Here is a 24,307-nt window from a genome sequence, read left to right as displayed (position 1 = left end):
TTTTGTCTAAAGCATTTCAGAGACTTCTGTGTCTTAATTTGAATTAACGCATGGCTCTTTTTGCATGGCATCAACTCCTCCCATGGCTTAGGCGTTTATATTTCTTGGAAAATGAGTTTTAGGATCTGTGGCTGGAGCCTGCTTTTCAAGATCTTCCGTGATCCTTTCTCTGGGAGGGTGCCAAGTATTTTAATGCCTTAAAAGAGGAGCCAGAGGTTGGAATGTTTGACATTCTCTCCATTGAACAGGTCCTCAGCCCTCTCCTGTGACTTGGGCTCTGTTTTGAGGTAGCCGAGGGGATCTTGGCCATAAGAGGACCCCGCTCCTTTTTTGTTTTTATTCCAGAGAGATAGTACTGCAGAACTAACAGAAACCAGAAGAAAGTGCCGTGACCCCACCAGTGCAGCCCAGTTAGGAATATCAGTTTTGTTCATTGGCTTCCATTGTTCTATACAGATCATAAATTTACCCAACTTTTTACATGTCTCCAAATTCGTGCACATATAAGTTTTTGATATTCTATAGTATTTAGAATAAATTGTGCATGTGAAACTATACATGTGTACTGCCTGTATAATTTTATGTACACATTTGTGTGTATTTCTCATGTTGCTAAATAAAAGTACAGTTTTTTTAATTTAAAAAAGTGTTTTTAATGTTTATTTTAGAGAGAGAGCAGGGGAGGGGCAGAGAGAGAGGGAGACACAGAATCCGAAGCAGGTTCCAGGCTCTGAGCTGTCAGAGCCCGACGCGGGGCCTGAACCCATGAACTACGAGATCATGACTTGAGCCAAAGTTGCATGCTTAACCGACTGAGCCACCCAGGCACCCCTATAATTACAATTTTTAATCTGTTTAAAAATTCGGTTAGTCTGTCTAACCGTTTCTCTACAGTTGGACATCAAAGTTGTTCCCTGTTTTACAATTACAAAAAATCTAAGAGGCATCTTTGTGCAAAATACACGGCTCCTTCTTTGGACCCCATTTCTGAAACAGTTCTAGGAAGTGGACTACTTGAACAAGCATCGATATTTTTGTGGCCAAAATGGGTTTTCTTGTGCCCATCTGTAATCCAGCCATGTGTATGTGTTTGGGTTTTACCGATTCCTTAATTTTAAAAAATGGACTGTAAGCGAAGCCACGCCATTTATTGTTCTGTTCTTCAATTCTTTCCCCCCTGGGAGACCGAACGTGTTCTCACTTTCCGTTATAGACTTTTAGTTCTTCGATGGACTGAATTTAACCTGTGAAAAGTTGTGTCGAAATCACAGTTTTCTTAGTTTTTATGCATTGTTTAGTGATTAACCCGCTGATATTTGCCTAATTTTTTTTTTATGACTTGGGCTTGCCCAGCAAAAGTAGGATTTGGGTGGTGGTTTTGGATTTTTGCACAGAGGTTACAGAAATGACATTCACTTCTCTTTCTCTTTTTTTTTTTCTCCCCCTCTAGATATTCTCTAAGTGGTGGAGGAACTTCATCCCACTGAAATTCCTTTGGCATTTGGGGTTTTGTTTTTCCTTTTTTTCCTCTTCATCCTCCTCGTACAAAGTCAACGAGAGCCTTTGCTGACTCGGCTGCAGTGGTGCGCCATCCGGGGGCCGTCCCCCCACCCCGAGCCGCCTGCCCCGGGGCCCCGCGCCGCCCTTTCTCCCGGCCTGCACCGCGTGAAGTCTCCGGGGGGGTGGGTCAGGTCGGCTCCTTCAAGCGATCATTTTATTTTATGGTTCTTGTTTTTAATTTTAGCCAGTGTGCACATATCAAGGAAAGTGTCTTTAAAAACAAAAACAGGCCCTGAAATGTATATGTGGGATCACGATAAGGCCACATCCGAAATGAAACCTCAGGTATCCTGCTTTAAGTTGATCACTCCCCTCCCCGGGAGATGGGGAATCGCTCTGGTGGGTCAGTGTACAGATTGTATATAGTGTCGTTTTTACGGAAACCCTTCTGGCGTGTGTCAGGAGTCCCCGTGTACAAATTGGCCGAGTGCTTCTGTAGATAATGTCAGTGGAGTAAATATTTGACAGGCCGTAACTCGAGTCTCTTGCCTTGCCTTTATTACATGTAAATTTTGAATTATGTGATCAGTGATTTGGGTTTTCTTTTGTATCTACAGGGTTTGTCATTAATGATAATAAGCACCCCTCCTGCGAACACTCTTTGTACCTCCACACATGCACACCGCCCTCTCGTCTGCCCCACGGCCCTCTTGGTCCCCGTAGAGGTTGATTTCCTTTCATTTGATGGTACTATTTCTTAGTGTTTTAAATCGGAACATATCTGGCCTCATGAAGCTTTAATTATTTTAAGTTGCTCCCCGATGAAGTGCTCTCGTCTTAACATTTGTTTGAAATTGTGCCACTGCCAGCCCCGCGCCCGCTGCACCGTCCTTTCTGGTAGGATCTCCTGTCGCTCCTTGTGAAACCCGCGTATCATCCTGCCCACCTACAAGTGTCTGAATGCTTACACGAATAAATTTTATAACGCACTTGTTCTGCAGTGTGACTCTTGAAACGTGACTCTTCAGAGGGCAGTACACCTGTCGTGGAGGTGTGTGAGTGTGTGTGTGTGTGTGTGTGTGTGTGTGAAGAGGGTGAGACATTTCAGCACTTCCAGAAAGAAGAGCCCACCGTGAACCTGCCGCATGTCCAGGTCTGCTCCCTCTGCACCGTTCAGAAAAGATTGGTCATTGAGAAGGTAGAGCTAAATATTGCTCATTGTCGAATCGCTCTCTCTTCCCAGGGACCTTAAGGGTTGTTTTGTTCTCTTCAAGGAGCCCGGGTCTGCTCTTTGTCAGCCAGAGGGGTCCGTATTTTTCTGGGCTTGTGGCAGGACCTGGCTTTGCCAAGGTGGGAGGCAGGAGGAAAAATTTCTGGGTCTCTGGGATGGGACATCGAGTTCCTGCAGTAATACTTGACCAGGTGCACGTGGTACTGTTCTGCATTTGTTGATACAAATCGTTGTCCTCTCTTGCTGGTGTAGCAGTTCTCCAAGGGGAAGACAGGATTTGGGGAGCAAGGAAGGTACTGGGTAAACTTTGGGATGGAAGGTCTGGTAGGTGCCGACACAGCGGCCTGGAAGTTCCAGGGGAGAGCAGAGGCCCTGGGCCGGAAACGTTTGGGCGTGTGCTGCTTGTCGAGATGTGCTGATGGAGTGTAGATTTCAGAGTCTAAAATTAAATCATGATTTCTTAATTAGAAATGGAATGATTGATTTCTACGAGGGATGCATTTTGGTGGGGGGAAATAGAACTGAATGAATTGCTGACTCTCTGTGTGGGTTTCTGCATCAGGAATATTAACTTGGGTGGCAGGACTTGAGAATGTTTCATTCCGTGTTTCAACATAATGTTTTGTACGAGCAAACAGTTTGTTTCCCTATGTGAGACATAAGCCAAAGATCCGTTTTGTCCACCGCTGGAGAATCGCTCAAAGAAGCGAAGCGGTGTTCCCCCGGAGTGGGCGGCTTGTCTGATCGTCAGCCAGCCGGTGCAGACGGCAGCTTTCTGATTTAGAGTTCACTTTGCAGGTGGACAGTGACCTCAAGATCACATGCAAAGCCAGTCTCAGATAGAAGCGGTGGTCCTGCTGACTGGGAGACTGGATTATTCCAGTGAAGCGAATCGGTGTGAAGGATCAGCACGTGTTCCAGTCGCTAGACCGTAACACACCAAGCCGTCTCCCAGGCAAAGATTAGTTTTTTAGACCTTAAGTGTCTTCTGTTGATTGAGCTTCTGGGGGGAGATGGGGTTTGGGAGGGTGTGAAAAGTGGCTCTCTTCCCCACGTTCTGGCTGGCTGCTTTCTGTGCACACACAAGCTGAGGTCTGTGCCTCTGAGGGCATGTGGGACCTGTGCCCCCTCAAGGGCCTCGTGAGCCGGGGAGGCCGGCGCTGGCAGAGCCACTTCAGTCTTTGTAGGACCAGGGACCGGAGCTGCAGTGGAACTCGGCTCAGACAACATCACCTCTGCTGCCCATTATACCCTCGAGCCCAGCGTCCAGGATGGATTTGCTAGCTCTTGGAGGCCTGTTGATGCCAAGGCCCTGTGGCCACAGCTTGTCCACTTACAGACTGTAGACGGCCGCGGCGCACCCAGTGTGGGAGAGGTCTGCGTGGAACCCAGCGGCTGCCTTTTGGAAACAGGCGGTGGGCTGTGTCCGGCTGGGTTTTTACGCCTTCTCGAAATCGTCTTTTCTGCGTCCCTGCTGGCCGCGCTAATAAGCAAGGTAGCCGCGACTATCTTGATGTAACCACATGCCACACACCTGAATCCAACAGTTTTGTTGTCCAGTTAGTCTTGTGAAGTGTCTAGTTCGTTCTTCATGTGGCATTTGTACCTTGCTTTTGGCAAAACGTGGTCCGTTTATAAACATTTTTGTATTTCCTTAAAAAAATATGGCTTCTATATTTCTGCTATAAAACATGGCAATAAATGGGGAGAGTACTGCAGGGCGTGTTAAGCACAGGTACTGTATCCTGCAAGGGTCAATAAAGTTCATAGAAAATTAATTGTGTAACTCGGTCTTGTGTGTGTAGAGGGGACAGGCTGAATGGCTCCCCCAGAATTTATGTTAAAGCCCTAGTCCTGCCCCCCCCCCCCCCCCCCCCCCCCCCCCCCCCCCCGCCGATGGTATTTGGAGGTGGGGCCTTTGGGAGGGAGTTAGGTCACGAGGGTGGAACTCCCATGATGGGATTAGGGACTGTCCAAGAGAGATCTGCCCCCCCTTGCCCTGCGAGGACACAGCGAGAAGACAGCTGGCCGTGAACCACGCAGGCTCTCGCCAGACACCAGGTCTGCCAGCGCCCTGATCTTCCGCTTTCCCGCCTCCAGAACCGTGAGATACATTTGTTTTTTAATGTTTATTTTTTTTTTTTTTTACCTTTGAGAGAAAACACAAGCGGGGGGCAGACAGAGGCCCTGAAGCTGACGGCAGCAAGCCCTGTGGGGCTCGACCTCGTGAACCGCCAGATTGTGACCTGAGCTGACGTCAGATACTCAGCCGACTGAGCCACCCAGGGGCCCCTACATTCCCGTTTGTAGGCCAGTTTTTGTTACAGGCTGGACTCAGGTACAGGTTGTCTCTGAAATTCCCCATATGTTCCTGGCAGCTTGGGAGTGGTCTCACTTGCCCACGTGACTTGGACCTAACGTTTGCTTTGATGTCATGGGGACACAGAGGTGCTGACGGAACGGAACCACTTGTACCACGGACGCGGTTTGGGCTCTTCGCTCGGAGACCCTGAACTAGACCTCCTCATCCTCACGCCCTGTAGGGTTTAGTGACGGGTGATTGCTACAGAGAGCGTTTTCCTGATCTTGCCTGTGCCCTGTCAGCTGCCTGGTGACGGGTTCACCTTCCCAGGGAGTTGGTCCTACCCCTGGGGTGTGGGAGAAACAGCTGGTCTCCAGGGGCCGCTTGTCACAAAGGAAGTGGAAGCCAGCCCCTCTGTCCCCTTCGCTTCCATCCCTTGGGTTCTAGTCCTTTTATAGCCACGGACCGGCTCCTTGCGAGGTTCTGTCCCCCCAGTTCGGCGGCCGCAGATAGCCGGTCACAGACCAAGATTCCCGCACGCTCTGTGTGTCTGTTTCGCACCCACCCCTGCGGGACCAGCCACGTCCGCGCCTCGACGGCTCCCTCCCCGCAACCCGCCCACCTTAGGCGAAAAGAAAGACTGGACAAGGTTGGTTATGTTTTGCCTTAAAACTTCAATATGCTGGATTGTGGCGTGAGGTATTTTTATTCCCTTTTGTTAGTACTTAAAACCATCTGGTACATGTCGTAAGGCAAATGATTAACACGTCTCAGGCTACTGGTCCATTTGCACATTGATTTGCACATCGCCGTTGCCACGCACGCCAGTCACGGCTCCCCCGCGTCGGGTCGTCCTGTGTTTCTTAGGTAAGGGGCTTTCCCAGCTGTGGTGCGGGCGCTGGGAGATACTGGTTGGATCGGTCGCCCCCTCTGGACTGTGTCAGAAAGGGTTTAACTAGGGGATAGCAGCCCCCCGCCCTCTACGGAGACCAGGCACATGGACTCTGCCTCGTGGGCGCCAACCGTGTCCTCTGTGCGGTCTGTCGAGGATGCGCAGTGTCCTACTGGTGATACCCCATGCGGGCGGGGGGGGGGTGGGGAGGAGGGCAGTGAGTATAAAAAGGAGGAAAGAATGTTTTTTGAAGACAGGCACGATATATACTACTATTGAATGTGCAATTCCAAACCACAGTTGCAGGATACAGGTATGACGGGGGCCGCACCCACCCTCCGGACGTCACATCTCACAAATGGCCCTGATTACGGACATACGGGTTCTCATGCTTGTGAAACAGCAAACACCACGGCTTAGCATCTTCGGTCGGACACACCACAGCGAGACCGCGGATGTCGTGCTCGGTTTCTGCTTCTCTGAACAGAGCACAACCCGCTACGGTCTGTAAAGAGGAACCGCTTCAACAATTTGGTCAACTTGTGCCAAGAACAGCGTTTCCTTGGAGCGTAAGACCCCAAAGGGGAACGTACTTCGTGTGCTGCAAATTGCTCATTAATCGAAGTAAATCCTACTAACTTGCTACTATTATAAAAGTAGAAAGATTGAAAAAACGAAATCGGAAAATGATCTCATTTTGCTTAAGACTGTGCCATATGTATCACAAACATTGGAAAATCCATTTGTTTTTAAAATGCACCAGCCTATAAGTCAAAAGAATTTTCTTTTTTAAGAAAAAGGAGAGCACTTGCCCTGTCTTTTTTGGTTGAACGGATGTGGTTGTCCCGCTTTTAAGGTGCAGTTTGTGGAAGAAAAACCGTCATTTGGCACTACATCAATGACAACGTTTTAATACTGGCACAAGCTAGAAAGAGCCCACCAGGACAAGGACGGACGAGCCACCAGCGTCCGAGGTGGGAGCACGGTTCCGTTCAGACGACACGAACAGCTTGAAAAGACAAGGTTAAAAACAGTTTTGCGGAGATAGAGGAGAGTTGCTGTGAAACCATGTTTCTGTTTTCCAGACAGGTGTTAATTTTACTAGGCTTCATTAATACAGAGGGAAAGTAAGTGTCTCCCGGGAAAGCAGCCACCGCTCACACCAGCAAACAGGTCCTGCCATCAGTACACGTGGGATTCTTTGTGACTCAGGATGTGGGCGCGGGAAGCCGAGCTGGTCGCGCTGCGGATCACCTCCATCCACCTAAGACCAGAAAGCGAAATGACGGTCAAGGGTCACTTGGTCTCGTAAGAGCGTCCCGATACTCAGCATGTGTCGTGACTTATGTGACGTGCAACTCCAGCAGAAGAGTTCCTGAATGAACTCCTGCTACCCAAGTGAACGGAAGCAAGGCTAAGGGTTCCTCTAGGTGCTCCTGAGGAACGGTTTGAGGACCACCGGCCTGGGCGCTCATTTTGTAGACCACAGGAAGTGCCCAGGTGACGCGGCAGCACACTCCACGTGAAGCAGTTGGAGGTGAGGTGGCTTCCTGTTCTCCCTCCTGGATGGTGACCAGCAGCCCGTTATATGCGTTTGGGTAGTTGCGGTGTATTGGTGGCTCTCAACCACCCGGGTGGACAGCGTCTGGAGGTGTTTTGGGTTGTCACGGAGGAAGGGGTGCAAGTGGCCTCTAGTAGGAGGGGCCGGGATGCTGCTGGGCATCCTCTAATGCACAGGACAGGACCACCCCCCCCCCTCCAGACAGCCGAATGGACTCCAGGGTCAGCAGTGTTGAGGGGAGGAGGCCCTGCCTCCGTGGAACTGGTAGCAGGGCTTTCAAAAGTCTCTAATCACTGGTCTTTTTAGGATCAGCCCCCTAGTCTAGGTTCTCTGGGCCAGGCTCAGATTTGAGAAGAGTTCTCCGCTGGGCTCGCTTTTTGAGCAGCGTACCTTATGGGGAGGCTTTGACTTGGGTTTTCAACCACTGTGTGGTTGCCGCTGAACTAACGTCGTAACCTGTGGGCTCATGGAACCCATGGGGACGAAGGAACACGCCGTGTGCGATCAGCATGGCCAGGAGAGACCGTCCTCCCTAAGCGGGCGGGTGACTGGTAACTCTGCCCGGACTATGGCCTGAGGACCCCACCACCTGCCCAAGTGGCAGGATGCCATTCCTGGGGGCCCAGAATTCCTACCTGAAATTTTGGGAAAAGTCTGAGGACTGTGGCTCCTGGGCCTCCTTACACCACGTGTTAGTCTTATTAAGAAGGTAACCCTGAGAAACATTAGGATTTTTTCTTTCCTCCAGTGGTCTTCTGGCCCTAGCACAGTCCGGCATATTCTGACTCAATACTCCAGAGACTAAAACAACACACTTGCTAGAGATTTAAAAGTGCACCGCGTGTGGCCCTGACACGGTACAGGCTAAGGACTGATGTCACTACCCAGGGAAGTCTCAGTTTTACTTGCTTCTATGAAAACAGAAGTGGATATGATGTTAGGCAAAGGGGACGGCCCGCCCCGCCCCCACCAAAGGTCAGGGACATTTTGGAAGTGAGTAAATGCCCAGGCCTGTGGTGGGCAGGGAGTGGCTGCTGCTATAAACCTCGTCCACTTGGCTCACGTGGGAGAAGCCCCGTGGCTCAGGAGAGGGTGGCTCTTTCCTGCAGTTGCCTGTGCGGAAGGAAGCGTCATTACCTTTCAAACGTGTACTCGCTTTCGGCCCTGAAGTAGTACACGTGAGACTTGAAATGCAGCTTGAACACGTAGTCTTTGTGGATGTCCTCGGACTCGGAGGGAATGGTGAGTGAGTAGCCGAGCAGAGGCAGGCTTGCCAGGGGGTGATGGTCCTGGACAGAGGCAACAGAAGGGGCTGCAGGTGCTTGGGCCTGGGCGGTAGCTGCCTTCCTCGCAGGCCAGCTAGTGGGACCCTGTGCCTTCATAAGCTTTTTTTTTTTTTTTCCCCATTTTACTGATTTTGAGAGAGGCAGATAGAGAATCCCCGGCAGGCTCTGTACTGTCAGTGCAGAGCCCAATGCAGGGCTCGAACTCGTGATTTTGGCTCCAGTCAGGATCTCCCAGTTCAGGGTTGGGCCCCCAACCGACCGAGCCATGCAGGAACCTTCAGTGAAGCCCTCCCCCCTCTCTGGCTCAACCAACCAGGCTTCGGCCGGATTGCTGCAGACGGACGTCAGACCAGTTAGAACCGAGGCTCTCCGGGCCACTGTGCAGGGCAGGACCCCTTCTCACACACCGCGTCCCTCCCTCCATGCCCGGGTGGGTGGCTCAAGGGCCCCGTTGTTCACCCTTCCAGAGGAAGGCCGGCCCCCGGCAGGTGTACTGTCCCCACTGTTCCATGTAGTACTTACCTGGTGGGACTTGTAGAAGAACAGGCAGAAGTTCGTGAACACCACCCACAGCTTCTGCCACCCGTTGCTGTTTTTGAATTTCCTCAGCAGGTTCCCGGACAACTGATTCTGAAAGACAAGCACGCACGTAAGGAGCACGAGTGGGGGGCGCCCTCGCCGGCAGCGCGCGGCCTGGTCTTCGCGGTCCCGCGGGACTCCCCGCATGTGACTGAGGGAGAGCTGTTCTCCCTGCGGGTGGATTCTCGGAGCCTTATTTAATTCTTGGCCCCCGTTACGGGTTGATTTGCGCTGTTCCCCACGCCCAGCTGTGACCTCAGGTGTTCATGGGGGTTGTCATCACAGGTATACGGCAGGAGCACATCAGCCTCTGTCCACTGGCCCTGCGTTCCCTCGGAGAGAGGGGGAAAGGATCCGTCACCCTGGGTGATGTGCTGGTGGGCCCTGTGCGCCATCTAGTGGCCTTGGCGGGAACGCTGGCCTGCAGTGGAATGTGTCCTGGCAGGGGGCCGCCTGTGACTCCCCGGAGCTGAAGGAAGAGTAACCACGGTACGGAGGGGCGTTGCGCGGCCGTCCTACCCGAACTCTCTAGCTCTGAGGCCCGGGTGGAGGAGCCCCCACGCCGCTGCAGCAGGACACAGGCTGCGCAGCCCCACGGGCTGTGCCAGGACACTGAGAAGGCCTGCTGCTCGTTACTGGGGAGACTAAAGCAGGAAAGGATGCTGGGCACAGTCCCACAGTTGTGTGTCAAATGGGCAAATGACTACATTTAAGAAAAATTTATAAATATACCTGAGTCTGCGTTATTCTATTCCTCCGGTACTCTTCCTATAAAGCATTATTAAATGACCTATATAAGCAAGGTCCCCGCGGCAGCAGGAGAGAGAAGTGTAAACGTCTCTGCCCTCGAGTGGCTCACAGTCTGATGGGGAGACTGACTCAGGGTGAAAGGAGGTGGAAAGAGCCCACCCGGGACTTAGCTGACCTGAGGGGGACACTGCAAACAGCAGGGGTGCCCGATAGAGCTCCCCGTCCCCCCGCATCACTCTATCCGGCTGCCATCCAGCCATGGGCAGAAAGTGACAAGAACACAGGGTATTGGGAGTTACAGGCAGAACTGGGGAGCATCACACATGATTACACGTCACCCGGAGGCAAGGAGGGAGCGCACCTGCCTTCTACTGAACCCAGTTCTTCCAGCTGTTGGCATCCAGAAGATCTCCTAACACCGGTCCTGCAGCGTGTACACGCCTTGCCCCAATTCTAGGCAGGTCCACGGGGAGGTGCTAACTTCCCATGGCCACCTTTCTGGAACATGCCACGTTCAGACTCTCTGAAAGCTCCCTGCTGTCCTAGTGGCCCCTGTGGTCACGAACTGCACTCAAACTCCTCTCCCCGTGGCTTCACTTGGGTACACGTCTGTCTCTTCAGGTCACATGGCCCCGAAACTCTGCCACCTTTTCTCTGACACTGCTCTCTAGAGGCTGAACCCACTGGGGCAGATGACTCAGGTCTGCCTCCAACGTGGGCCAGTCCCCTTCTGCTGCCTTTACCGGGCAGGACAACATCTGTGACCCAGACGCCCCGTTTCCTCACTTTCACACAGTGGCCCCCTCTCCTGGACTCCCCCAATCCCCAGTGGAGGGAAGGCCTCTGCTCTGCCCTCTTCCTGGCTCACATCACTGCTCAGTCTTTATTCCGGACCGGATTGTGTCTCCTGCAAAGATAGGTTCAAATCCAAAGCCCTGGTACCTGTGGACGTGACCTGATTTGGAAATAGGGTGGGTGTGGATGTCAAGGTGAAGATGAGGTCGTACTGGGGTAGGGTGGGGCCCTGATGTGGTAACCGGCGTCTAACACACACTGGGGAGACCTCCAGGTGGGATGGAGGCAGGGGTGATGCATCTACCAGCCAAGAAACACCCAAGGAGTTCTGGCCGTTCCTGGGGCTGGAGCCTCCCTCGGCTTCCAGCACCACGAGGGATGAACTTCCCATTAACCAGTCCGTGGCAACGTGTTCTGGCAGTCCAGCAAGCCCACAGAGACCCTCCCCCCATCCCACGGAATCCCCGTCAGTGCTGTCCCTTCCATCCTGGTCCTCCCCAGGCCTCCGGCACCTGCCAACTCCAGTCTAGGACACGAGAATGCTCCACTGGCCTTCCTACGTGGACCACCCCCATCCCGCATGCTCCTGGCTTGCCCATAACCCTGCGGGTACACCCGGCACACCTTGCCTTCCCCAGCTGTCCCCAGGACACGTCTCTGCCTGCACGGGTCCTGCAGGAGATGGGACGGGAGGAGGTTCCGGGCATGGGGCTCAGCAACCGTCAGGAGGGGAACGAACTGCCTGCTCCCCGACCCCATCACCCAGTGGGATCAGAGGACCTGGGAGAAGTGGGGGGGGGGGGCACGTGCCTGGCATCGAAGGGGCCCATCACAGACACTAAACTGTTGCCATGTGCCCGTGGCGAGGCCGGGGGCACCTGCAGAGGAACAGACCAGCCAATTCCATGAGTATTCAGCCCACATTACCGCTCCTTAAACCCACACGCCCAGGGGCTGTGGCGGCTGCCAGACTTCCTCAAAGGGCCAGATGGTGTATAGTGAGGCTCGTCAGGCAAAATCAGATACGTGTAGTAGCCATTTAAAAACGTCCAAGCCCGTTCTCAGTTCCTGCGCTGCGAGCAGCCAAGGGGGGGGGGGGGGGGGGGGGGCGGGGCCGGCCTGAGGGCCGCTTTACTGACCGGGTTCTGTACGGTCACCTGACGACGCACACGACTGCGGCTGCGCAGGCCCGTCACCCCGAAGAGCTGGCCTTGAGGACGTGTCCGGGCCCCCGGGACCCACCTGACTCCAGTGTCTGCTGCGCCTGAGCGGCCTAAGTGCCTTCAGGGCTTAAAAAGGGGCTCCAATCCTACCAACCTCCCACGCTTCGTCCTGCCCACACCCCGCGGAGGTCCGTCTAAAGTGGCGCAAAGTCCACCCCTCAGTGACGCACCTCCGCCTGCTTCCCTGGACCCGCTGGACAGACTCGATTTCCTTCCCGCTCCGGGGAGAATTCTCCAGCCCCACAGTGGGAAGGGGGCTGGGCAGGAGGACCAAGTCCGGCCCTGTGGGGTCGAAGCAGAGGGGACGTCCGCTCCCAGCCAACAGGAGGGCCTGGGCCTCGGACGTGTCCTCTTGAGGATGTGTTCAGACAGGCGCGGGTTTCAGGACACTCTCTGTGGCAGGGAACTCCACAAAAGCAGCTCTGTGGAGCCGTGAAGGTCACTTCCGGAGAACAATCCCAGACAGTCCCCACAGACTAGCCATCAAGAAGGGTTTGGCACGTCCCCAACACTGTTGCTTCAAAAAGCAAAACAAACCGCCGTTCTCGGCCCACAGCCTCCCGGGACATTTTCTCGGGCCAGGCCCGTTTGGGAATTCCGTTTTCGGGTTTAACAAGATACTCAGGCGCCTCTGCTAGATGGCACCCCCGGAAGCAGGTTTGGGGGCAGCAGCCCGGCATCGAAGGGGACCGTGTGCCGTGTCCCAGGGTTTCGTCCGTGAACCGCGCCCCGCATGGCCCTGGCTGGCACCAGCTTTCTGACCCCACTGCCTCCCTGGACACCTGCCTGGGGGGACGGGGGGTTCCCGGCACCTGCATCCCGCCCGCGCCGGGGCCTCTGTCCACGCGCCGGTGCGCATGGATAGCGGCCGCCCCACAGCCAGCCCCACAGCCAGCTCCACCAGAGGAGGGATGGCGCGGCGACGGCCTGGAGAACGAGAACGAACGAGCACCGCGCGGGCGGCCCGTACCTCCACGGCGACGCTGAAGTCCACCATGGACACGCTGGTGTTGCGGTGCCAGCACACGTGCACCATGGTGTTGCCGCGGTGCGGGGCCTGGCGCTCCAGCGACGTACGCGACGCGCTCAGGTCGTCCTCCGACTCCTGGTCGGCCACCGCGGCCTCATCGGGGGACTCTGTGGGAGGCGGCAAAAGGCAGCGCTTCAGACGTCTGCTGTTCAGGAAAGGGACCCCTTGAGGACCCTCCCTGGTGCTGAGTGGGACTGGACGGCCAGGGGCACTCCCCTGGGGAGCCCCGTGCGCCCCCAGAGAAGGAAGCCACGTTAGCAGCCATCTCGTGTCAGGGTCCCACCCCAGGTGTGCGTGCCGCGGAGCCCCTAACACACTTGAGCGCTGGGGTTGGGGTTATCTCCCTGCATGCGGACCTTCTGGACCACGAGCCACCGTGCTGGCCCAGAAGAGAGGACTTCCCTGCTCCCTCGCACTGTTCTGAGGGGCTTTTTTACTCTTAGGAACTGGAAGTTCCTTGATTATTAGCTTTAAACACAAATGTCAACCACAGATAGGAGCCCACCTGGTCGGGTGATTTTTAAGTGCAGCGGAATACCCTCCCTCCATCAGCCAGAGCTGTCCCCCACACTCCCCCGAGGCTAGTGCCTGGAGGTGATGCACCCCGGGGGGGGGGGGCACCAGGGAAGCCTCTCCCTCCACACTCACTGTGGTCGGGGGGGCTGCTGGCCAGGAACTCGGGAGTGGGGCCACTGCTTTTCTCTGCCAAGTCGATGGCCATTTGTATATCCTCGACCCACTTTTCCATCTCGGATCTAGAGCTGAAGAAGAGGCAGACGTCAGGTCTTCAGACCACAGCAGGTGGAAGGAGAAGCAGGTGAGAGGTCAGGAGTTACCTGGCCGCCACGACGAGGGACTGTCGCTGGCCCCGCAGGGTCAGGCAGTGGGGGACACCCCACTCGTCTTCGCTTTCCTCTATCTGTGGGATGAGTGTGCAGAATGTTACCGCCAGAGGCAGGGGGACACGCGGTGCATTTCCAAACGTTCGCTAAACTGGCTACAGCTCAGAGGAACCATGTCCGAAAAATCACATTCGGAACACCAAAAGTGTTTTTGTTTTTTTTGTTTTTTTGGTTGAGTCCATAAACTTCCTTTCATCCAAACACTGAAGGGAGTGAGAGTTTAAGCCAGGGAAATAATCCTGGGCAGACTGGCATTCTGTCTGCGTCTGCCAAACAAGGGTCACAGATCATGGAGACCTGTCCCCTGGCACATGTCTGGGGAAAGACAGGTGGCTGCTCGATTGGGCGGGGGGGCTCCGCCTTTCCATGTGGATGGGGAGGATGGTCTTTCAGGGCCCCCAGCGCCAGGCAAGAGGAAGTAAAAGGCAGATTCAGACCTCATGGCCACGTTAGCTCGCTTCCTCACTTGATTCTAGAAGAAATGTACACAGGCATCCTGCATGCGGGGCGAGCCATGTCCTGAGCCCCTCTTGGGGAACCCGAACAAGGCCCAAGGTGCCTTCCTCACGTTATGGGCTCCTGCTCCCATTATCGGGCCTGAGAACTGCCTGCAGCCCGCAGGGCGGGGCCCCCGATCTCATGCCCACGGCGCATACTCACAGTCATGCCGTAGAGCGGGAGCTGCCCGTGCACTTTAAACTGATTCGAGGCCGTCAGCCCCCTGCTCGTGTACAGCAAGACGTCGTTGAACTGGAGGAGCAAGGACAAGTGCGGATGAGACGGGCGGGCCGCACTGAAACAGCAGGTGCCCAGAGCAGGTTTTCGGAACCTCCCCGGCAACTCACTGGTTTCGGCAGCTCCAGTCTGAGCAGCGCAGGCTGCTCCTCCCTCCTCCCAGGTGGCCCAGGGCCAGCCCGGGACCCAACCAACGGCCATCAGCACTCACCAGGAAAAACATGCGTTGCTGGAGCCCCTTGCCGGAGAGCTTGCTGAGGCTGCCCAGGCGGATGAATTCCTGCGGGCGAAACAGACCCCGAGGCTCGGCTGGGAGCACGCACACCTGCGTCCACACCTGTGGCTGCCTCGTGCCAGGGTCCCCGTCCCGGTGCAAACTATAGCGGTCGTGGTTACAGTTTACTGAATGCCGTGCTGAGCTCCTGTCCTTCCCAGGAGCCCACGAGGCAGGGACGATGGTCAGTTCCACACGCAGAGAAAGCAGTGCTCAGAGGCCCCCTTGCGAGCCTGGGACTCTGCCCTTAATCCCCAGGCCCCGGGTTTCCAGCTGCGAGGGGAGGGGACAGGGGCCACAGAGTGGCAGCAGGGGGCTGGGGAGATAGATGAGCCACAGGAGAGTAAGGGACAGAGAACCTGCTCCATGACTCAGCTCTGGTTCTTAGAAACAAGTGAACTGTGTTCTGGGATCAAACAAGAAGCGGCAAATGGGTGTCAGGAACTCCTCCCCCCAAGACTAATAAGCCCTGGAGGCCATGCGTCATTTGGGGCACTTAAAACCCCACAAAACTATTTTTTAAATTGTGATAAAATACACATAAAATGTACCATTTGTGACCTTTATGCACTCAGCATACCCACTATTCCTCTAGGTGGGGAAATTTTCATCACCCAAGAGGAAACTCCGCGCCCGATCAGTGGTCACTCTCCCTCTCCCCTTTCCCCAGCGCCTGGCTCCCACCAATCTGTCTTCTTTCTTTATGGATTTGCCTATTTGGGTATTTCATATAAACTGAATCTTGTCATATGTGACCTTTTGTGTGTCTGGCTTCACTCACTTCTCCTGTCTTCAAGTTCCATCCACACTGTAGTATGTACCAGAACTTCCCTCCTTCCTGGGGCTATTTTGTCATATGGACATATCACATTGTATTTATATGCTCACCAGAGGGATGATGGACATTCACGTTCAAGTGTTTAACACCCGTGTCAGTTCTGGGTCTACATGGAGGACCGGAATGTCTGGGTCATGGGGAAATTCTATGGCTAACTAATGAAGGAACCGCCTAACTTCTCCATAGTGTTGCTTCTAAAATGTGGCTGCAGGTCCGTTAACATTTTTCCAGCAGGGTCTCTGTCCCCTTCCCTTGGATATGGGTGGGCTGGGGACTGATCTGACCAACAGAGTGTGGAACAGACACTATGTGACTTCCAAGACTAGGTCATAAAACCACAAGTGGCCTACGCTTTGTCCCTGGGAACACTTGCTCACGGAGCCCTGAGCTGCACACAGAAGAAGGAGCACGCTGAACGCAGGGTCAGCCGGCAAGGCCTCTCATGGATGGGCTCTGTGGTACGCGGTCCCAGCTGAGCCTCCAGAGGTCCCTGCCAGGTGTCCGCCTTGAACCCTCCAGACTAACCCATCTGGGACCCCCGTCAATGTCACAGGGAGCAGAAGAATCACCTGGCTGAACCCTGTCCAACTGCTGACTCATAAAACCATGACATATACTGAAAAGTTGTTTCCAGCCACGGAGTACTGGAGTAGTTTGTTACTTAGCAACAGATTTCTAGAGCACCTGCCAGCAGCTTTCTCTGTGCTCACGGCAGCTACTGAGCCAAGGACTCGGCCAACTCATTTTGATCCTATAGACTTTTGCACAGCCTGATTCAATGCTCTGTTTTTTATGAAATGTGGATCAAAGACCGTGTCCGCCCACAATTTAACGGATGTGTTTTGGGGACCAACAAAGGAACACATAATAAATCCCTTCAGGACCCCAGGGTGGATGCTGTCGGACATCAACAAGGCGATATGAGGAGATGATGTCTGGGGGGCCGCTTTCATCACCGTAAGGCGGTGAGAGCGGGATGGGGACCCTAACCTGCTCTCCTGCCGCACATTTGGAACACATGCGTCTCCCAACAAATCTTGAGGGAGCTCAGCTGTTGCCTGTGTGGGACACAGGGTGGCCTGGGACACTCACTGCAAAAAAGACAAGGGAGCACGTCTGCATGTCTGGCAGGCCTCAGCGGCACGGAGCAGAAGGGCTGTGGACTCAGACGTCAGTGTCTGGGGCTGGAGACGGAAAAGTCTCGCGCCTAGAATTTTTTTTAAACCACAGAAGAGGGTGGGGGAAAAGGCCCCTAATGTCCTTAAGAGCGAGCTGCTTCCTTCTGGAGGGAAATCCAGTCCACATCTGTGAGTTTTAACCAAACGAAGCCCCCCCACCCCCCACCCCTCCAGTCCCTGCTGCTCTACCGGGAAGGCGGCCCACAGCACATTGTTCTATGGGGGGGGGGGGGGGGGGGCGGCTGACTCAGGCCCAAAGTGTGCTGTGGCGTTTCTGTCTCAGGGAAAACGCCTGCCCTCCTGGACGTGGTGCAATCTCAGGCTGACCCCTGTAGGAGGGTGAGCAGGATTACGCCGAACGCCAAGCTAGGAATCACACTGCCACTGCGTGTAGCCCAGGGGGCGTCTCCAAAATTATGTGCTCACGTTCAAATCTCAATTTTTAAAATTCTACCTATAGACAAACCAGAGCCTTCCCCCCCACCCCTTAGGTTCTTTGGTAATTTAAATTAATGATAATCAATTAGCTTTGGTACATGGAATGATACCCCATTTTAGAACTTGTTCCCCTGAAGGCCTGTGACTTCCGCCTTCCCATTTCATTCAGAGTTGACTTGAGGCTGGTTGATGAACACAAGAATATGGAAATAAGGCAGTTGCCTTTATAAGCAATAATGACCTCTATTTATTTATTAAAAAAACTTTTTAAAATAATTGTTTACTTTTGAAAGAGAGCAGGGGAGGGGCAGAGAGAGAGGGAGACAGGGAATCCAAAGCAAGCTCTGTACTGACAGGTCAGAGCCTGACGTGGGGCTCGAACCCACGAACCGTGAGATCATGACCTGAGCCTTAGTCGGACGCTCAACCGACTGAGCCACCCGGGTGCCCCAGCTATATATTTTAGAACATCCAAAGTTAAGAAAAAAATCATACCGAGTCCAGTGGCCTTTACTAAGGCTTCTGCGTGGATGGGTAAACGTGGTCATTATGTGCTGAGGCCTGGGAGAATGTTCTCACCAGCAGAGCCGAAGTAAATCCCCACTTTCACCGCCCCCTCCTCCCCCGGCATTTACCACATACACCTGTTCTGACAATCTTTCACAAACAGTTTTCCGGTCAGTCTTGTCATTAGGCTCCCTGGCAGAAACACCCAGACGCACACGGGGTTCCCTCATCTTCCCTGCCTTACAGACTTCAAGTCTCCGGGGCAGCTGCCTGTCGGACAAGACTGAAAGCCCCCGGCAAACCGGACACGGCACCTGTCTGAAGACTAAGGCAGATACGCGGCAGATCAAAGACGCTAAAATTTTCTCTGGAACCTGGGTGATGTGAACTTTGAAATGGGGGAGCCCTAGAGAGAAAGATGCCCTGGAGAGAGTTGATGAGTTGTACGCCCTAATATCTTTGATCCCTGGGCAATGATTGTTTCCTGGGAAAGAACTGAAAGCAGGCTGTGAATGTGTTTTCACATTCCCCTCGGCCTGGAAAGAGTGTGTGTGCCCCATGAGGCCCCACTTCACTGTGGGTGGCCTACGTTTCATGTAGGGTGCTGGGTAGGTGACCGTTAATGGCCTAAATGAACGTGCATCTCTCCTAGGATCAGGTTTTGGCTAAAATGTTATTTTAATTCTGAATTAAAATCATATTATGCACAGAAAATTGCATCTTTTAAAAATTCTTTTCATACATACGGAACTTATGTGCTTTTGTGCACGAATTTTCCTCTGCCTTTGTATCACCATTCTACCCGATTGTTTTAAAAAAGTATTTTTCGGGGTGCCTGGGTGCCTCAGTCGGTTTAGTCTGACTTCGGCTCAGGTCATGATCGCACGGTTTGTGGGTTTGAGCCCCACGTTGAGCTCTGTGTTGAACACCTGCTCAGAGCCTGGAGCCTGCTTTGGATTCTGTGTCTCCCTTTCTCCCTGCCCCTCCCCCACTCGTGCTCGGTCTCTCAAAAATAAATAAATGTAAAAAAAAAAAAAATTAAACAAGTATTGCTCCTTGGCTTCCGTTTTCATTTACCTAACTTTAAAAAAGTAAAATGTCTCCAATCCTGTCAGAATACGGTAGGAAAAAAGTAAATTAGCAAATCAACCAGGAAGCAGAAAAAGGAGATCTTAGCCTTGCTTTATCTCCTTCTGACCCAAAATTGGGGAATGATAGTGACGCTGTCATGTTCAAGGCGTTGTCCCAACTGTCTCATAGCTGGAAGGAAGCCACTTCACTCAGAAGGGGGAGATCTTAAACTGGAGAGCCCGTATTCAAAAGGTTCAAATTTAAGTCACTTAAACATTGCCTTTCTGGCTTCACCTCTAACAGCTTGCTTACTTACCCTTCCCGGAATCACAAGATTGTCGATGCCAATCAAGTCTTTCTTGAGTTCATGCAGCTTCTGGAAATTCTCCATCTTGATCATCGTACCGTGAAGCTGTGCCACCATTTCAGTAACCTCTGCCAGAGCAGCTGACCAAGGGAACAGAACCGGAAATGGCAGCATTAATGGCGGACGAGGGTCTGTTTCCCCATCAGACTTCCGGGGGGATATCCTCCAGTAGCCGCCCTAATATAGAGGCTGTCCTTCTAGGGGAAAACACTGCTATTTCTAATAAAAATCTCTAACAAATAAAAATTTGCAATATGAATTTATTTGCTTGAGTTTCCCCAAAGCATCTTGGAAATGAAAATGGCCCTTTGTGGCTATGTGGTGGATAGCTGTCTTTCCATTGGAATCACTTGGCACAGAGGGGATCGCAGTGGAATACGAACTAGAATTTTGTCCTCAGGGCACAAGTTTCTATCCACCTCCTGTTACCTGGGAAGGACAGAGAGGATAGAGAGGCCACAGAAAAATCTGGGGCAGACAGGGGATCTTTCTGTGAGAGAGTCTCCTTGATAGTGTGACGCTTCTGGGCAACTAACATTCCAGCAAACCCCAGTCCTTCCTTCTGCAGAAATCACATTTTGCCAAGACGGTTGCGAAGAATGATGGCAAAAGAAAGCTGGAGTTTGCACTCACGAGAGGGTCTTCCCTACACTGGGAGGCATCTGATCTGGAAAAGGAGCTCCTGTCCCCTTAGGACACATTTGGGTGACATGTAAACCCACAGTAGCTATTTAGGTATTTTTGTCAAGCAGTACTTGTCAACTGAACGCCAGTCTTCAGAACACTAAACACCTCCTCGCCCCCAGCACTTCAACATTGGAAGGGAAGTGATCCTTGCTTTCTCCCTGGGGATTCAAATTAAATTCTTCCCGGCTTATCACAGAATGCCTTGTCCCAGCCTTAGTGACAAAACCCAGGACTTGCTCAATCTTCAGACATTTACTGGCCGGCTTAGTCCAATAAACAGTCACTGGGCACTGAATGCTTAGTGGGGGGGGGGGGGGGGGAACTGAGGAGGCTCTAAGAGGAAAAAGATGGCACCCTGGTCCCTGAGCGCTCATGGGGAGGCATCTCGAGAATGGCTCTTGGCACACTACATCCCTCACGAGTAGTAAACATATACCCCCCCAGCCTTTTCACAACCATGCTACCTTAGGTCTTAAGCTAGGTAACCGATGCTTTTTCCATTTAGTTGTCAACCACAGACTTTTTTTTTTTTTTTTTTACCGGGGATTGTTCCGTAAAATGCCAGCTGGGCAAGCCAGCCAAGGACAGTACATGTGGAATGAAAGATGTCCTTCACCTTTCTGGCTGATCTAGCCATACAATTCTAAGTCCTCCCACCCGGGTGTGGCCAACTGGCAACTGCTATATAAGACAAGGTAGGCGGGTGGAGAGGGTCAGGCGCAACCTCCAGGCTCCTAGGAGGAGGAACCCTGTGCCAGGAGAGGGTGAGTAGTGGCAGTAACGACTCCAAGCAGAAGGAACAGACTATACCGAGGTGCAGAGGCACGAAGCACCATGGTCTTAAAGACTAACGACCTATGTGTGACAAACCAAAACCACGTCACCAGCCATTTCTGTCCCCTTCCGTGAACTGCCAATGTCTTCGTCATTTCACCAAAACTTCTCTGGGGTTATCTTTTAAGAAATGAACCTGTACGATTCCTCTACATATCCTACATACCAAAGGATTGACTTTCTGCAACAAGCCCACGTCTCCATTTCCTTCCTTAAAGCCCTTCCTATCTTCCCTTTGCTCGAGACCGCGGTCCTCTGGGGTTTATGAGACCCCACGGGATCTGGGTCTGCTTACTTTGGCAGTCTCAGTTCTGCTGCGATCCCTCTGAGTTCCATACAGAACTTCTACTTTCTGGGGTGTTCCCACAGTCTCTGTTCCCCTTGGACCTCTGTACGTGCCGTTCCCAGCTTCATACTGCACACCCTCCCCCCAAACTGGGAAGACTCCTATTTATACCTTAGCTGTAAAGATAAGATATCCTTTCCCTCAGAGAGCTCCCCCTAAGCCCTGAAGGCCAGGTCAGATCACAGGGCAGTCACTGTCCAGGTGTCTTCGCCTCTGTGCCCACCAGCGGGTCCCATGCGTGGGGGCCACAGCTGCGTCATTCACTTTCATATGCCCAATACACAGCAGGTGCTCGATGTTGTTCGGGGGCCAGGTCAGGAAGTTTTGACGGTAGCCTGAGGGAATCTGGTGTTACCCAGGTTTTAAACGAAACAGTAAGAGGTGCATTTAGAAAAAGAGAATGCAGATGGGAGGCGTTTATAATAAGAGAGAGATAGCAGTGGCCCAGGTATCTTATCTGTAAAGTGGGGAAACAATATTTATCGTGGCTGGAGTTGTTGGTTATTAAAGGAGTCAAGGTGTTAATATTGGTAAGATACCTGGCCCAGGGCTGAGCGAGCGACAGTGGGTAATATCATCATGACAGAAGGATAGGATGGTCAAGCATGTGGGCTCTGGGTTTAGGTTCCAAGTCATTTGCTTTCTAGCTGTGTGACTCTGGGCATGTTCCTTAACCTCTCTGGTCTCAGTAACCTCTATATGTAAAATGAGCTCACCCCTGCCTTTTGTAGGCTGGTCATGAAAATTATGAGTCAATACAGGTGAGGCGCTTTTTGTTTTTGAGAGAGAGCAAGTGAGCAAGGGGAGACAGAGAGAGACAGAATGAATCAGGTGAGGTGCTTCTTAAGGTGACTGGCACACGACAGACGCCCAGCGGCAATTAGCTGAAGCACTTATTACAGGCTGTTTTCCTTAGCTGATCCTAGGAGGGTCAAAGGTTTCAACCACCTAGGGAGAGGGACGCTTCCTAGTGGGGGTGGGGGAGCCGACTCTAAATGGGCCTTCCCCAGGGTTCTTTGCGCTAAACTACCCAGGACCAAAGAGAGGTCCTAATGACCGTTATCACTTCCGTTATGGAAAGACCAAGAAGTAACAGAAAGCGCAGGGCCCTGGGCTAAAAAGCAGCACGCGCGCCCCCCCCCCACGTGATCGCAAGGCCCCGCCCCTCGCTCCCTGCGGCAGGCCCCGCCCCTCGCTCACCGCGGCAGTCCCTGAAGTCGGCGTGGCTGGGCGGGTGGTGCTTGCACAGCCGCTCCAGGACCTGCTTGTAGTGCATGAGCCGGTGCAGCGGGCGCAGGAGGAAGGTGTTGAGCGGCAGGTAGCACACCTTCTGCAGCTCGAAGTCTCTGCACAGGCTCTCCAGCCGCCGCGAGCTCCTGATGCCCGTCTCCAGCGCCTCCAAAGCTTCACTGTGCTTCCACAGGTGAGCCGCCAGTTGCTGGTGGGGGCGAGACACGAGCGCACACGCGTTCCACCGGGCCCGACTCTCAGAAGTGAACATCACCCTGGCCTTTCGTGGCTTCCTTTCATTCTACTTCGAGCTTTCCCATTCGCTATTGATTTCATTATTTCCGTTAGGCTCTCGGGATGAAGAAAAAACCTCTAGGGAAGCATTATGCGTTTTAATTGGCATAGGAGACGTATATGCCATATTAGAGGTGAGGCTGGCAAAACTGCGGGGAATTAATAGACAGGAGCTCCTTCAGGGGGCTGTGCTTTCCTTCTAAATGTCAGAAGAGCCCAGGGCCAATTCAATAGGTGTCATATAGTTACAGCTACGCATTTCTGTTAAACTCCTCCCTTCTGCTTCTCGGTAAGGAAGCATCTGCCATGAGCCACCTGCCCTGCTCCATTCCAGAGCGCTGGGTGAGAATTAGAGACAGAGCCTACTCTATGGGGGTCTGACAAAGATACTTTACTTGACCATCTTTTCTGCAGGCTCCTGAGGCTTCTCCTTGACTGGTCTGGGAGCTTCCTTATGAAAAGCCAGTTTTAGCAAAAATCCTACTAAGCCTAACTGGAACCCCTGGCCCTTGACGTCTGGCCACCTTGACATTGGGTTCCTCGTCTCTTACCATCCCCAGGTGATGTGCGATCACCTTGTCTTCAGCAAAGAATCCTGTCTGGTTGGTTCAGCCAGAACCCGATTTATCCCCGATGTTTCCTCTTTGTACCTTCCCATCCTCTGACCCCCACCCTGCCCCTTGGCTAGAAGTCCCCGCTTGCCCACGCTGTATTCAGAGTTGAGCCCAGTCTCTCTCCCCCACAGCAGTGGACCCTACCCAGTCCCAATGGTCCTGAATAAAGTCTGCTTTACTATATTTAACACATGCTGTTGAATATTCCCTTCCTGTAATAGCTGGTGGTAGAGACTGACGAGGGTAAGAGGATAGAGGGTTTGAGAATAGAGCATTAAAGGAGGAATTCAGTCCTTACGGGAGGTGGGGAATCGCAAGGTAAGGGTAACAAGATGGCACAAGAACATCCAGGACAAGAGAACAGCAGTTGTCCTCAAGACTTCCTTCCCGGGAGTGGGCTTGCCGTCCATGTGCTGCCCACCCCACATCTACATTTCCACGCTCCCCAAAGGCTTCACAAAGAGCCTGAAACGCGGTGAGTCCAAGTGGAAACCCAACACCGCCTGCCTCAAGTGGGGCCGCCCCATGATTCTGTAACCTCAGGATGGATGCCGCCACCAGCCGGTTATCCAGGATGGAAAAACCAGGAAAACATTCCGGATTCCATTTTTTTTTTGAATCCTTCACCAAGTCCTTCTGATTCTACCTCCTAAAAACGTCAAGGCTGTTACCATCTTTCTCTGCACAGTCACTGCCCTGGTTCTGGCTTTGTGTCCCCCCCCCACCACCAACCCCAACCTACTGTGGTGGTGTCTCCATCAGGACCTCTGCCTCCACACCTCACCCCTCCACGCCTCCAGAGTCCTCAGCAGGGCACATGGGGCCCTTAGGATATAACCCTCC

The 24,307-nt window shown here is 53.0% G+C and overlaps 2 protein-coding genes across 6 annotated transcripts in view; one reads left to right on the top strand and one right to left on the bottom strand.

Moving 5' to 3' along the window:
* The window catches only part of STK24 (serine/threonine kinase 24), a 122,512-nt gene extending 118,003 nt beyond the window's left edge, over positions 1 to 4,509 (top strand). For both annotated transcript variants that reach the window (XM_047851408.1, XM_047851399.1), the window contains exon 11: positions 1,451 to 4,509. In XM_047851408.1, coding sequence (XP_047707364.1) covers positions 1,451 to 1,487 — 37 coding nt within the window. In that variant the 3' untranslated portion in view covers positions 1,488 to 4,509. The remainder of the gene's footprint in view (positions 1 to 1,450) is intronic.
* A 1,178-nt stretch (positions 4,510 to 5,687) lies between these two features.
* FARP1 (FERM, ARH/RhoGEF and pleckstrin domain protein 1) overlaps positions 5,688 to 24,307 on the bottom strand; it is a 293,252-nt gene continuing 274,632 nt past the window's right edge. For all 4 annotated transcript variants that reach the window (XM_047851626.1, XM_047851615.1, XM_047851633.1 and 1 more), the window contains exons 18-27: positions 22,527 to 22,764; positions 19,409 to 19,539; positions 14,998 to 15,066; positions 14,712 to 14,801; positions 13,986 to 14,068; positions 13,798 to 13,910; positions 13,090 to 13,256; positions 9,295 to 9,402; positions 8,624 to 8,775; positions 5,688 to 7,189 (exon numbers count right to left, since the gene is read on the bottom strand). In XM_047851626.1, coding sequence (XP_047707582.1) covers positions 7,108 to 7,189; positions 8,624 to 8,775; positions 9,295 to 9,402; positions 13,090 to 13,256; positions 13,798 to 13,910; positions 13,986 to 14,068; positions 14,712 to 14,801; positions 14,998 to 15,066; positions 19,409 to 19,539; positions 22,527 to 22,764 — 1,233 coding nt within the window. In that variant the 3' untranslated portion in view covers positions 5,688 to 7,107. The remainder of the gene's footprint in view (positions 7,190 to 8,623; positions 8,776 to 9,294; positions 9,403 to 13,089; positions 13,257 to 13,797; positions 13,911 to 13,985; positions 14,069 to 14,711; positions 14,802 to 14,997; positions 15,067 to 19,408; positions 19,540 to 22,526; positions 22,765 to 24,307) is intronic.

This window comes from Prionailurus viverrinus, chromosome A1, assembly GCF_022837055.1.
Source record: "Prionailurus viverrinus isolate Anna chromosome A1, UM_Priviv_1.0, whole genome shotgun sequence".
NCBI classification, from domain to species: Eukaryota; Metazoa; Chordata; class Mammalia; order Carnivora; family Felidae; genus Prionailurus; species Prionailurus viverrinus.
The sequence above is the reverse complement of the archived record's forward strand: the minus strand, read 5'-3'. Positions and strand labels throughout refer to the sequence as shown.